At 40.6% G+C, this 13186-nt stretch overlaps 1 protein-coding gene across 30 annotated transcripts in view; it reads right to left on the bottom strand.

Annotated features, from left to right (window-relative positions):
- SLMAP (sarcolemma associated protein) overlaps positions 1-12214 on the bottom strand; it is an 88613-nt gene extending 76399 nt beyond the window's left edge. For 8 of the 30 annotated variants that reach the window (XM_065687558.1, XM_065687564.1, XM_065687569.1 and 5 more), the window contains exons 1-2: positions 12074-12210; positions 10539-11943 (exon numbers count right to left, since the gene is read on the bottom strand). In XM_065687558.1, the coding sequence (XP_065543630.1) occupies positions 10539-10736 (198 nt within the window). In that variant the 5' untranslated portion in view covers positions 10737-11943; positions 12074-12210. Of the gene's footprint in view, positions 1-2645; positions 2662-10538; positions 11944-12073 lie in introns of those variants that run through there. The other 22 variants (XM_065687553.1, XM_065687560.1, XM_065687565.1 and 19 more) reach the window with 8 other exon arrangements.
- Between the last annotated feature and the right edge of the window lie 972 nt (positions 12215-13186).

Genomic DNA, 13186 nt, shown 5'->3' with positions numbered 1-13186 from the left:
GAAGAATTCATGGTTGCATCATGTCCCAGCTAACAGCTTTAACCCTGATGGTATCAACAAAGTATTCTTATTACTAGGAGCAATGACCTCATTAAACATCACCAGGCAAGAGCTCCCTTTTAGATGCAGATAATGGACTTCTCAATTTCAGATCACTAAAACATTATATGAACCACCAACTTTGAGCACCGGCAGCAGTTAAACAGCACTTTTATGCAGCACAGCTGGGACTTAGCCCACAGCCACAACAGTCCCATGAAAAAATAATACTTGGGACACCTTGAGCATAAGTGCAGCAGCCAAATAAAATTATCCCTTTTCCAAATGTGCACATGTATAAGCAAGCATTGACTTATTTACTAGTTCTTAAATTCTTCTATTGTCCGAAAACTTTTGGTCTGGACAGGACATAATGTTTCCACTCAGCTTTGCTCACCTGTGTAAAACCTGTCTAAAGCAGTATTTGAAGCTGAACAACACAACATACTCTAGACTTAATTCGAAGCACAACACCAGCAAGCAGATCCAGCCACTGACTTAATGTTAGAGGATTACAGGTACCATAGCATTAGACTCAAAACCACATCTTCATAAAAGGTTTTAATGATACTACAATGCAATTACTTTGGTAAATCTCAGGAAATACAAAACAGCAATTATAAAGGAAGATGTTTTATAGTTTAAACTTGCCATACACATCAAAGAGAGTACACATTACAGATCTCAATACAAAGACTAGTCATCCAGATCCTTTAACATTAGTTTATAAAACTTACATCATCATCTAAAATTCATCCAGCAACACCTACCCTGGGTAGGCTCAACATAAAGCTATGTGGGAAAGGGAAGAAGAAAATTGAGCATGTTTTCATTTGATCAACCAGGGGAGACAAAACAATACCCCACCTATATGCACATCTGCACACAAAACTGTCCAACTACAGGCACATTTACCCAGGCTGTGAAGCAGACAAAATCCCAGAACAGGATGACCTAAAGAGCCCACAGGAATGCCATTTGCATGTCTCAGAGCAATTTAAAGAAAGCAGGACAGCTGTGTTGGTGCAGTGTTCTGCCAAACTTAACCTTCCCAAGCCCACTTCTGGAACATGGGGGTCAGAGCAAGTTAACACGCAGCTGAAGTGCAGATCTGCATTAAATTTATTGGGAGACAATATTCTGCAACAGAATGTATGTATAACCTGTACTGATTTCAATAGGCAAGGTAGCACGTGTACACAGATTCCAAAACAAAAAGTGAGTTCTGAGATAAAGCTGTCCATGTGTCAGTGCAGTGCATTTGTTCAAGTACAAAAAACACCAAAAGCATTTTCCCTTCTGTTTACATGATAGTTAAAAATTATCCAAACACAGCACACATTGTTTTAACTAATAAACAAATGTGCAAGTTTAACTAAAAAGCAGGATGACACCATGGGTAAGGGGCATTGAAATAGGCTTTGAAATACTTACATGCCTATGTTACAGATAATATATTATTAATATAATGGCAGCCTATCAGTTCTTTAATTGCACAGGAAGGACTGTTCATAAACCAAATCATTAGCCTTCAATGTCACGGGCAGTATTTATATACCTATCAAAAGCCCTGCTTAAACCACAACCAGTAGCTTTACCGAATCTCAACTAGTTACACAGATTGCAAATATAAACACTCCTCTTCTATGACAATTTGTAGTCCTGGCTTTCTCGTCCAACTGTTGAAACGCGCAGTCTAGGAAAAGTCATCAAAGAGGAAGATAGAAAAAAAACACATAATTTCCCCTTTCAGTTCTTAAAAAGGAAGTAGTGGTTGAGAGCTATAAGTGAAAGTGCTGTATTATTTACACTCCTATGGAATTAGGGGTAGAACTAGGAGCATTTTTACATGTTTCATTTGCTGCTTCTTGACCACCAGGTAAATTTTAAAAGCATTTCTACAGGCCACATTTTGGTGGTAATTTTAAGTTACGATATAAAAGGTACTCCAGGTGTTTTGTGAAACTAAATCATACACACATCACACACACACTGTAAGTTAAGAACCTAACTTAAATAGTGACACAAGCTAGCCTACCTAGCTAATATACCTGATCCAGTCCTCAGAAGCTTATTTGTTGGTAGAGACTAATTCTGTACCCAAAATTCTATTCCAAATCCATACACAACATAAACAGACCTGCTGTGGTGCAGAGCATTGAACTGGATGACCTGCAGAGGCCCAAACCAACCTAACTTTATCTTCTGACAGAACACCCATGTCCTAGAATGTGGCTGTCCTCATTCATAGTATTGTAACATCCCTCAAAGTAGATACCACCCTAATTATACATAATAACAGTTCCGGAATCCATAGAAACAAAAGAAATTTCAAACTTTCTTTTTGACCTGTAATAATGTATGATTATATTGACTCCACATAGTCTTAAAAATCCTCTGGCATTCACCAAGAGGAATCCCTGTAATGATAGCAAGAAAACAAGGAGTTGAAATTACCTTACAGAGATCAAAGACCTGAAAAAATAGTTTTGGCTATTTGGCTATGTATTTGGCTAAAGGATTCTTTCAAAACCAGATATAAAATACAAAGCTTTTTTTCTAATAACAAAACTAAAATGTGAAGGATTACAAATAATTCACTATACCTCCTAAAAGCTTTCAGAGTCTTCAAACACCTGGGAACAATAAGTGTATGCTAAAAGCCCAGCTCTGCAAAACCAAGAGACCTGGCTTCAAGAAAAACAAAAAATAGAAAGCAAGGCAGAATCATCAAAATCTGCTGGGGGAGTGGGGGGAGAAAGGGCAAGTTAAACAAGGGAAAAAACCTCTTGCAGAACATTAATAATATTGCATCAGAGACATCAAAGTTCTAGAAAAATCTATGTTTAAACTTACTCTTGCTCAACACCCAGAAAAGGAACAACTCTGAAAAAGTGCCAGTTAAGAGCAAAACCTGCCATATCAGATAAGACTAATGGCACATGCAAATAGCAGCAGCTAGTACCAAGTGTCTTCAAAAGAACTTGCCATACACATACCTATTTGGCCCATTAACAGTGTGCTAGTTCTTCGATTTGAAACTTAAGAATTTCTATACCTGCCTTTAAAAAGTTTATTACTCAATATACAGTTACAAACATCCACAACTCTTCTATCTTAAGGTCTGTTTTTATGGAAGAATCATTACAACTGTAATTATGAGAATATACAGCATTAGCAACTTCTTAGTTTTCTTTTCAATAGCCTCTTAATATGAGAACAAAAGGTCACTTGCCTCTTCTCATATCTCAGACTTTGCATGTTTCCTACACTGAAGTATTTCTGTCAATAAATGGAAGTATTTTTGTCAATAAATATTTTGAACACATTTGAATTACAGTATGAAAACCAAAACTGAACAAGATGTTCCAACGGGGACAAGCCTATGTTAACGGTAGCACAAGACTATCTATACTTTCATATTTGGTTACAAATTCTCACTGTTTTATGCTATTAGAATATTTGTGACTGAGCCCATCTCATCATCAATTTTTCAGCCTTCAGTGGTTGATTAGTGTAATTTTATAACCTAAAAAGGTCTAAGAACAGCACATATTTCCCTCCAGTATACAGTATATTTCAACTGTTAATACTGAAATACTCCATAGTTTTGCAAAGATACTACGAATTCCTCACGCCCTTAACAACCCCTGACTAATCCCAGTACTTTTTACATTTTTATAAAAGCAAAAAACCTGCTAGCACCTTCTTTGGTCTTCCACTCAACCACAGTGTTACTATGAAATTTTGGACTTTCTATTATAAGCCTTCTGGAGGTTCATCATTTATTTATACTTTCAAGACTGAAATAAACTTTTAAGACTTTGCTCAATTGCACATATGTGTCTCTCGTACAAACTAACACAAAAATTGTATCCAATTAAGTGTCTGGCTCCAGGACAACGCTTTTCCTTTTCAAAAAAGGAAACTGCTCTGAGCCTCTGGCAGACAGATACATCTTCTTGCATAAGATAATTCAGTTCAATCCATCTCTCTGCCTTAAGTTCCCCCTCCTAAAGCAGACTGAAAAAAGCTTGTCCACGATCAACAAAAATGTGACAATGCTGTAAGCCTTCTTCCAACAACTCTGCTACAAGCAGAAATGTTTCTGGAAGGAAAGACAAGCTGGGAACATTAATGCATTGGCACAGCAAGATTTAACAAAACTCAGAACTCTTAGATAATCCAAACTCTCAGCAAGTGAGCAACATTAACAGGAAGCAATTATTGATGTGATTCAAAAGGAAATCCAGAGACAACAAACAATCATATAATTTCACAGCAATAGCCTGTAAAATTGCTAGCTTTAGGGAAGGAGATGGCATTTTTCCTCCCCTTTCACTTGCCAGGTTCCACAAAATAATAATTTTCACTTTATCTGATCTATTAAAAGAAATTACAAAAAAACCAAAATGCATCAAATCACTTAAGTATTTGTCTACACATTTTGCAGTTTTAGCTAGATCAGATTTACATCAACACAACCAAGCAGAACACTGACAGAGTTAGGACATTACTAACCCACATGGCCCTTTGCAGCGTAAATTTGATTACTTTTATTAAACAAATCAACAACCAAAACTGTTCAAATTAAAATATGAGAGGGCAAAGCCAAATCAAAAGTAATTCTCCAGTGCAATGTAAATCCACCTACAAAGGATCAACAGATTGCCACAACCAACATATGAAATAAAAGAAAAAGTACGAAAGAACTTTGTGGAATGAAAGTGCATCAGGAAAGCAAGGTTTTACATTTATAAGCATGGGACCAGGAGCAAACCCAAACCATCCCTTTAGAGACATAAGGAAAACACATTTACTGGCTTCATTGCTGCTAAGTAACCCGATTCATCTGAGGTTTGTAAAAACTTATTGCAAATACAAAAGGGATTTTTGCTTGTTTTTAAAGCCTAATCAATGCGTTGGTGTTCCTGGCTCAAGATAGCTGCATCATGACTGCAATGGGTCAGCTCCAAGAATTACAGTATTAGCTCTGCAGCAGTGGCTCTAGATGGTATCTCTGCAGGGAAATCCTTGTCAGCAGTAACTTACCTCTATGATAAACGGCTACCAGCACTCCTGCAGTGGGTCCTAAAAGCATGGCAGTGAAGTCTGCTGAAAGCAAGAGCTCCCTACCCAATACTATTTTTATGATCGTACCAGCATAAGGTTGGATAGTTAATCCAGGGTGAAAAGCACTTATATAAAAATATTAACAGTTGTATATAAGGTCTGGCTGACATCACTCTCTTAGCAAAAGCATCTAAGCCCTGAAATTTCACCTTTGCGCATTATAGCAGATTCCAGGTCAGTCTCCCAGGGCACTTGGAATAGACAGTCAACATTTGGAAGATAAAAGTGTTTCCTCTACACTTACATTGCAGGTTGTAAGCATACGACCACATCAGAAATACTAAAAAGTAAAACATTTGTTCAGCTTTCTAAGACAAAAGTCCAAACAGAAAGCTGAAAAGATATAATAAAAATAAGTAACAGAATATGTACCTAAAGAATGCTACTGATACATGAGAAATTAAATATCTTTTTCATAGATCAGTGCCAAATAGTGCAAGAATTTCTGTAAGAAACAGCAGGAAAAAACCTCCCATTAAAATCCTGAAACCCCAAATACCGTTTCTCATTAAATTTTGTAAGATAGATTTACTAAGTACCTCTGAACAAACAGGATGTCCAGAGAAGATGTCCTGTAGTTCACTAATCTTGCCAAATTCTTGATCTGCACAAAACATTCCATATAATATTACGTGAAAAACATATTCCCTATTCACAAATTCTTTCTTTTCTTTCTTTCATGGTCAATACACTTTTATTCCTAGTACAATACATCAAGAAAAGAAAGCATGTAATCTTTCAACTCCTGTTTATCAATGTAATTCTTGCTCTGGTGGTCCAAAATTGGATGCAGTATCATAGACACGATCTAATAAGCTGCAAGAAGTTCTTCCTTTCCAAGTGAAGAACTTCACATCTGTCCTTGTTCAGACTCCTGAGGTTCCTGTCTGCCCCGGTCATTCAGCAAGGCCAGGTCCCTCTGGATGGCAGCCCTGCCCTTGAGCGTATCAACTCATTCCCCACCACGACAAGGGTCCCATCTTCAAACTTGACTAAAGCGTACTTCAGGTCACGGATAAAAAGGTTTAATGTCACAAGTTATAATACAGATTCTTGTAGTATTCTGCTTGAAGCCAACACCCAGGTAAAGAAATTCTGCCACTGAGAGTGATCCTCAAACCAGTTTTGTTTTGCTCATCTAATTGTCCACACATCCTGACTGCAGTGCCCAGCATGGAAAGCTGTCAAAGCCCTGCTAAAGGCAGGGTAAATAGCGTGTACTGCTCTCCCTCACCCTTAAATCTATTTATTTTATCATACGAGGCAATCGGACTCATCAGATATTATTTATCCATGCTAAATCTGTACTGGCCATTACCAAATAATTTTCTTCATATGCTTAGAAAAACGTTCCAAGATTTGTTCCGTGATTTTCCTAGGGATTCAAACAAAGCTAGTCAGTCCGTAAATCCCCGGCCGTACACCTTCAGTGTTGTTGTTTTGAGGGGTTGGGGTTTGGTTTGATGGTTGGTTGATTTCTTTAAAGAGGGGCTGTCTTCTTTAAAGAGGGGTGGTGTTCCCTGCAGAAAGTATTCTGTCACATTTCTATCTCACGTATTTTAAGCCTAAAAGCCATAAAGCACAGCCTTAATAAACTTCATTTACTATGGTGTGGACTGTTTGGCTTTCAGTTTACTAGTTAGCATTTCTGTAACCAAGATACTACAAGCATGCTCAACTCAATTTATACCCACTTTGAATTAAATGAAAGCAATAGTATTAGATACCATCTTAACACAAAAAACCATGCCTATACATTATTTTTTTTTTCAGATACTAAAAATGACCAGTTATTTGGAGTCCTTTTGGTCTAAGAAAATATTTCTCACACGGTTTCTCAGCGCCTTCTGTAAACTATGGCAACGCATTCTCTATAAAAGGTACTTATAATTAGCCTCTCACAACAACCTAAGGCACTAAATAACTCCTATTTTTGAAAGCCTCGATATCTGTCGGAAACTTCAGGTTTCTACTAAAAGCTTTCACATCTGCCAGAAGCATTTCAGCCTGGGAAGTCACATACAAATTCTCACGGGTTTTTGACTTACTTACTTTTAAAAACAAAACCAAGCCAAACAAGCAAACCTTTAAGATTTCAATTAAGTAGCTTTTATAGAGCTTCTGCAGTGATAGAAGCTGAACAAACACATTTAGATTTTATGAACTATAGCCCACTTTTTCTTTTGCTTTGATTAGCACTTTTTGGAACACTCCATGCTCAGCACAACATCCACTTCCTACATATTTAGTGACTCACTTTTTCAGGCATCTCTTAAGAAGATTCATTAACTTCTAATTACTCAAATCAAATCAATTCTAAGCATAAGCTTTTAATGTTATTGTACTAAGAATCCACAAGGATATATTACAGTTTCTACAAACATAAGCAAAGTGAGGCACTGCACTGGTTATAAAAGTATTACTAAGCACAAAAAAAAGTAGAGTATGGACACTCCCCCCACCATCTCCTTCCACCTTTATCTTACGTATTTTTAGGCTTGCATATAATATTAAAAAATGTTTTAATAAGCAAATCCAATTTTAAATATCTGCTTTTAATTGCTATTTACTGGTGATCTTCAAGACTCAACCTACTTTTATCCTTAATAAGGCTGGTGTTACATAGACATTATCTCCTTTGGGCACGTAACTTTTTCCATGAATAATTGAAGTGCCTTTATATAAAGTAAACATTAACATCTTTCAACTGTAAGCAACATGTCATCTTCCACTTGCTCTATTTACGTGACATTAATTCAGCTTAAGCCTACCTCTGCCTCAAAAAAACCCACCCGCATACTAGTTTCCTTGCCACTGCTTACTGATGCTCCCTCTCTTCAGTGTCTGTCCTTTACAGATTATGCTGACAAACATGTCTACAGACTATGTAGTAAACAGGATCATTCAGGTGATTCTCTAAAACAAAACAAACAAAACTCGAAACCCTCAAGAAAAACAAAAAAAAGTGTAACTGAAGGTAGCTCAAGAGGCAGCACAGAGAATTGGACTGAGTGACTGGGAATGCCACAAACTGGTATTGCCAGCAAAGTCCACAACTCATGAAACTGCAGTCCCAGATCATTCAAGAACTATTTTGAATTACTTCAAGGTTTCTCTCTGTTACTAAATTAATATTTCAAGGTCTGTTATCTTTTATAAAACCCAGAACTGATAAGAGTCCTGTATATGAGCTCCTAAGAAATGCTTGGAAACACTGTGGTATTAAGAATTTATGCAGGTTTAAGTATAGGTCATTGATAGGATAATGACATATTCCTAAATGAGATGCATGTATCAGAAGTTCTGTAAACAGTAATAATAAATGTTCCTGCATGCAAATGTCTTGGCATAGTTTTACATTTTTGTTTGTACTTTGAAAACACCACAAACCTCTTTAAAGCAGCTTTCACAATTCACAATTAAACCTGTATTTACCAACATCTTCTACCTCCTTTTTCACAACAGCATTTTATATCTATTATCTCTAAGGATGCATTTTTCCCTCTCCTTCAACCATCTCATAATTTACCATTCAGATACTCAACCAGATGAAAAATTAGAAAGTACTGCCAGGAAACAAACACAGAACGCAAAATCCTCTATACTGCTGCATGGAGAATTAGAGGCCTTAAACTTGTTACAGTACCACAACATCTAACATGCAAACTTCATAGTAGTGTAGTCCTATGCACTTAAACACACTCTGTAGTTGATCACTGTGGCTACTCATCCAGACACCCACCTGGGCAATTTTCTGCAAGACCCTCACCAAATCTTCACGTGACAGTATCCTCTTACCACCACCAAGTTGCTATTTAGGATCAGCTAGATAAAATGAGTAAGCATATAATTTTTTTGACCTATACTGAAAAGCCAAAGCTAACTAAAACTTCAACACAAACCGAAGTCCCCACAGCTGTCTTTTAAGCTTGTCTATGAGTTAACAGACTTGCTTAACACTCAATGCTTTGTCAAATTAACCATCTTTAATATGGCTAGACTATTTGTAACCTATACTGTACTATAGTAGAGCACATGGGGGTCTTAAAATCTTTATGGATCATAAGGAATGTTGATAAACAGCTATACACATAAAGCTTTTTAATTTAACAATAGTACAATAAGTTGAGACATTTTACCTTGTAAACAAGAAATATTAAAAACTAAGCTTAAACTGAAAATATTTCCATCGTTAAGTTTTCTAAAGTGTTCAAGAACACACACCACATACACAACAGAACCAAAGCAACATGCTTCATGAAACTTTAATACAGATAGCAGTCTGCACAATTACATGCAGGTAACTTGAAAGCCATGCCATAACCCAGCCTTAAGAAATCAAATGCTTGTCTTGTCCCATCATGCCCAAGCATTGCATAACCTAGGAGAGCTAACAATGGAAGGTTTAAGAGCTTTGACTGCATTATACTGTTCCTCACACTGTGTCATACTATTAAAAAACACTGTGTTAATTACAGACCATATTATTGTTAAAATCCAGAGCAACACTGACTGTATTTCACAGAAGTGCATACTGTGAAGCTGAAAACCAGCTGATTTATAGCATTTAATTCTAGCGCACAAGACAAATGTATTTGGAAAAAAACATTAAAATACTGTGCTGAGCAACTGAAATCTTTGTTCATTTCTTGATGGGTATTTAAAATTAAGTTGACAGTCATTAAGTAAAGCAACTTTAGCTGTCCCAGTTCAATCCCTAGTGGACAAAACATGCACTACAGAACCCCTAAATCTCACTTAACAACATCACTAGCCTTTTAAGAGAAACAGCTAAGAACTTAAGTCAATGCAAGATATATTTTAAAACCATTTTCACTATCAATAAGAAAATGTCTTGTCTGCCATTTGTTATAGTCCTATTGCCAGCAAAAAACCTTCTATCAGAAATACTCTTTATACAATTTCAAAAGGGCAAGCAGGAAGAGTGCCAAACAAATCCAGGTTTTTAAATCTGTTTTTTGACCTTCTTCACAACGAGATTTATACACTCAGATAACATTTCTCAGCATTTGAAAAATACTATTATACCACCATATTCATAGAAGCCCGTGCTTTCAGATTTCTATTACCTCAAAAAATCACCTACTTCCAGCACTGAATAATACACACCCAAATTTTTCAGGACTTATCACCATTTTCAACAGTTTTATGTGGTTTTAATAATAATCTTTCTAGTTAGTCAGAAATTACCAACTTACCTGAAAAGTAATCGTTTTAACTATAACAACAAATATCACTCCTTCCACATGTAACCACATTTATTACAGGGAAAGCAACATGACCTGCTATCTACAGTGACTTGCTAAAACAAACATGCAACTCATTAAATACAGAAATCATCTTACCTTGCCTGTCTTGTGATCAAACCAGACAAGAGCATGGTTCCTGGACAGCACCTTGCAGTCAAAAGTTGCATTGTTCTGCGCTGGCCGGCAGCGAGCCACTGAGCGGCCAATCTTGACAGGCTCGTCCAGGTAGACATGACGCTCCTGAAACGGGTGAGAGTTCGGGCGGCAAGTGAAGATGGCCAAGGCTGAAGGCATCGAGGACAGATTGGGGTTGCCACACCAACCAGAGATGAAGAGAGCCTCTTCTGATGCAGACTGTCCTCCACAATTTTTAACCAAAACCTCCACAGTAACTTTATATTAAAGCAAGACAAATATTATCATATCAGAGGCCTAACAACGCATTGTTTCAGTGTGTAAACTAATCCTGGCAATAATCCAGTGAAAAAGCCCCATTATGTCTTTTCATACTTTCAGCAGTGACCCAAAAAAAGTCTAAAATGTACAACTTTCAATCCATCCTCCTCTGGAAGAATAGGAACAAGCATCTGATTCCTTCAAAGAGAAGCAAAGGCTCCTTGAAAGAAGGGCAGAATATCTCAAATCCAAGTAGATGAGTCATACAAGTACTTTTGTTTGTAACCTCAACTGCCTTCTTTTCCACCCCCTTTCGTAAACAACGTTGACTAAAATTCTGACCAATGCAACATGGAAGCAAGGAAAGGTTTAGGGAAGGGGGATGAGTGAGAAGGATTAGCGTCCCCTCTCAAAGCGCACAGATCAGGAGTTGGAAGGTGAATACAAAGCCCTCACTCCACAACAGGGATCTAGGCGCTTCACACAGCAATCCGCATTTCATCATCTTCGTCTATGAAACCAAAGCAGAATAGGTGGTCCTCGATTTAGAATGGGGTACAAGAGCTATACTGTTTGCCTCCCTTACACCAGGTAAAGCTGAACTGGTCTACAGGTTCAGGCAGCCACTCAGATAAAGAACTTGATAAGGCATGGAGAGGGCTTCAAACTCTTCTTTCAGGGATAAACTAACGCGTAGGAAGGCTCCTTCAGGGCCGGCCTACGAGGTGCGCTGACAGGTTGCTCTCAGGCGGTGCCCGCGGTGGCTCTGGCTGGCAGCAGCACGCAAGCGTCCCTCGGCGGCGGTTCTGCTGCCGGCGGCGGAGGCAGGCAAGTGGGGTCTGCTCCAGGAAGTCTCCGCAAGAAGCCCCCTCCGCGGGGAGCGGCGGCCTGGAAGAGGCGACGTCCGCTCGGCAGCGCTCAACCCCTCCGCAGGTGGCTGCGCATGAGGAGGCCCCGCTCCTCAGCCCCCCGCGCTCTCCGCCCGCCGAGCGCGGTTCCGCTGACCCGGCGGCGGCAGGAGAGGCCTGGCGGCCGGGCCCGGGCGCCCCCCGCTCGGGAGCTCTGCCTCTCAGGCAGCCGCCGACCACGAAAACTTTCCTCCGACCTGCAGAGCAGAAAACAAACCGGGTCAGAGGCGTCCCTCGCCCGGCGCGGCCCCACGCCTCCCCCCGGCCTAGCGCTGCCCGGCCCCGAGAGATGCACGGAGCGCACCAAAGCACCGCTCCCTCCCTTACCTCCAGCGCAGCGGCCGCCATAGCGCCTGCAAACCTACCCGGTGTAGCAGCGGCAGCGCTGCCGGGGAGGGGCGGGGGTCGGGGGGGGAGGGCAGGCGGCGGCGGAGGGAGGAGCTGCCCTCCGCGGGGCCTGACCAAAGGGAAGGCGCCGGCGGCTGCGCAGGTGCGGAAAGGGGCACTGCGCCCGCGCACTGCGCCTCATGAAGCTGCGACAGTGGCCGCGGCAGCAGGGTGGGGTCTTGGTCGCCCTCTTCCGGGTGCGTGGGGCGGGAGGGGTCTGTGTTGAGGGGATGGGGGTCCGGGCTGGGCGCTGGGGGGCGAGGGTCCGGGTGGCTGTGGACTCCTGTGAAGCTGAGAGAGGCTGCGGCGGAAGGCCACAGCTAGGATGCGTTAGGAGGTGGGAGTGGGGACAGGTCTCTGAGGTGAGTGAGGCCCCGGCGCATCTCTTTCCCCTCCCTTGTTCCCCTCTGGAGGATGAAAGGGAGGAAGGAAGCGAGCGGGGCTCGTTTGCTCTTCAGCTTACTTAAGGCGAAACTGAGGTGGCACGTTATCAGCAGAGCTCTCATGAAGGAGGACCGAGGTTCCTCAACATCCTCCTGCTTTCCCTATGCTCTTCTCGTCGTTTTATGAGCCCAGGTTGAAAGCCTTGGAAGCCACAGTGTCATTCAGTGTGTGTTGGGAAGGGAAAAAGGAATGCTGGACGCTTTCTGCTGTTTAGTTGCCAGGTTGGCAGCTGGAATGAGGGGTACCCTTGGAGTCATGGCTGCAGACACAAGGCCGGGTGATGAGACTGAGGTAGTGTCCCTGGTGCAGGGTTTTCAGTAGGTACGTGCAGGAGCATCATCCAAGGGCACATTTATTCCCATCTTCTAGAAGTCAAGGAAAAGTTACCTTTTCAAGGTCATAGGGTAGGCTAGTGCCAAACAGGTCCCTCCAGTCTGAATTCATTTTTACGTCCGTCACTTGCTATAAAGCAAACAAGTGGAGATTGTTTGGTATTAGATAGATGCTGGAGTTACGCCAGTGCTATAATTATCCTGTGACAAGGTGTCAGGATTAGGGATGTGGGAGGGTTCTCTGAGGCCAGAAAGGCCAGGCAGCTGTGGAGAGAAG

The sequence above is a fragment of the Lathamus discolor genome, chromosome 7 (assembly GCF_037157495.1).
Source record: "Lathamus discolor isolate bLatDis1 chromosome 7, bLatDis1.hap1, whole genome shotgun sequence".
Lineage (NCBI taxonomy): Eukaryota > Metazoa > Chordata > Aves > Psittaciformes > Psittacidae > Lathamus > Lathamus discolor.
Note: the sequence above shows the minus strand (reverse complement) of the source record. Positions and strands in the feature narration are given on the sequence as shown.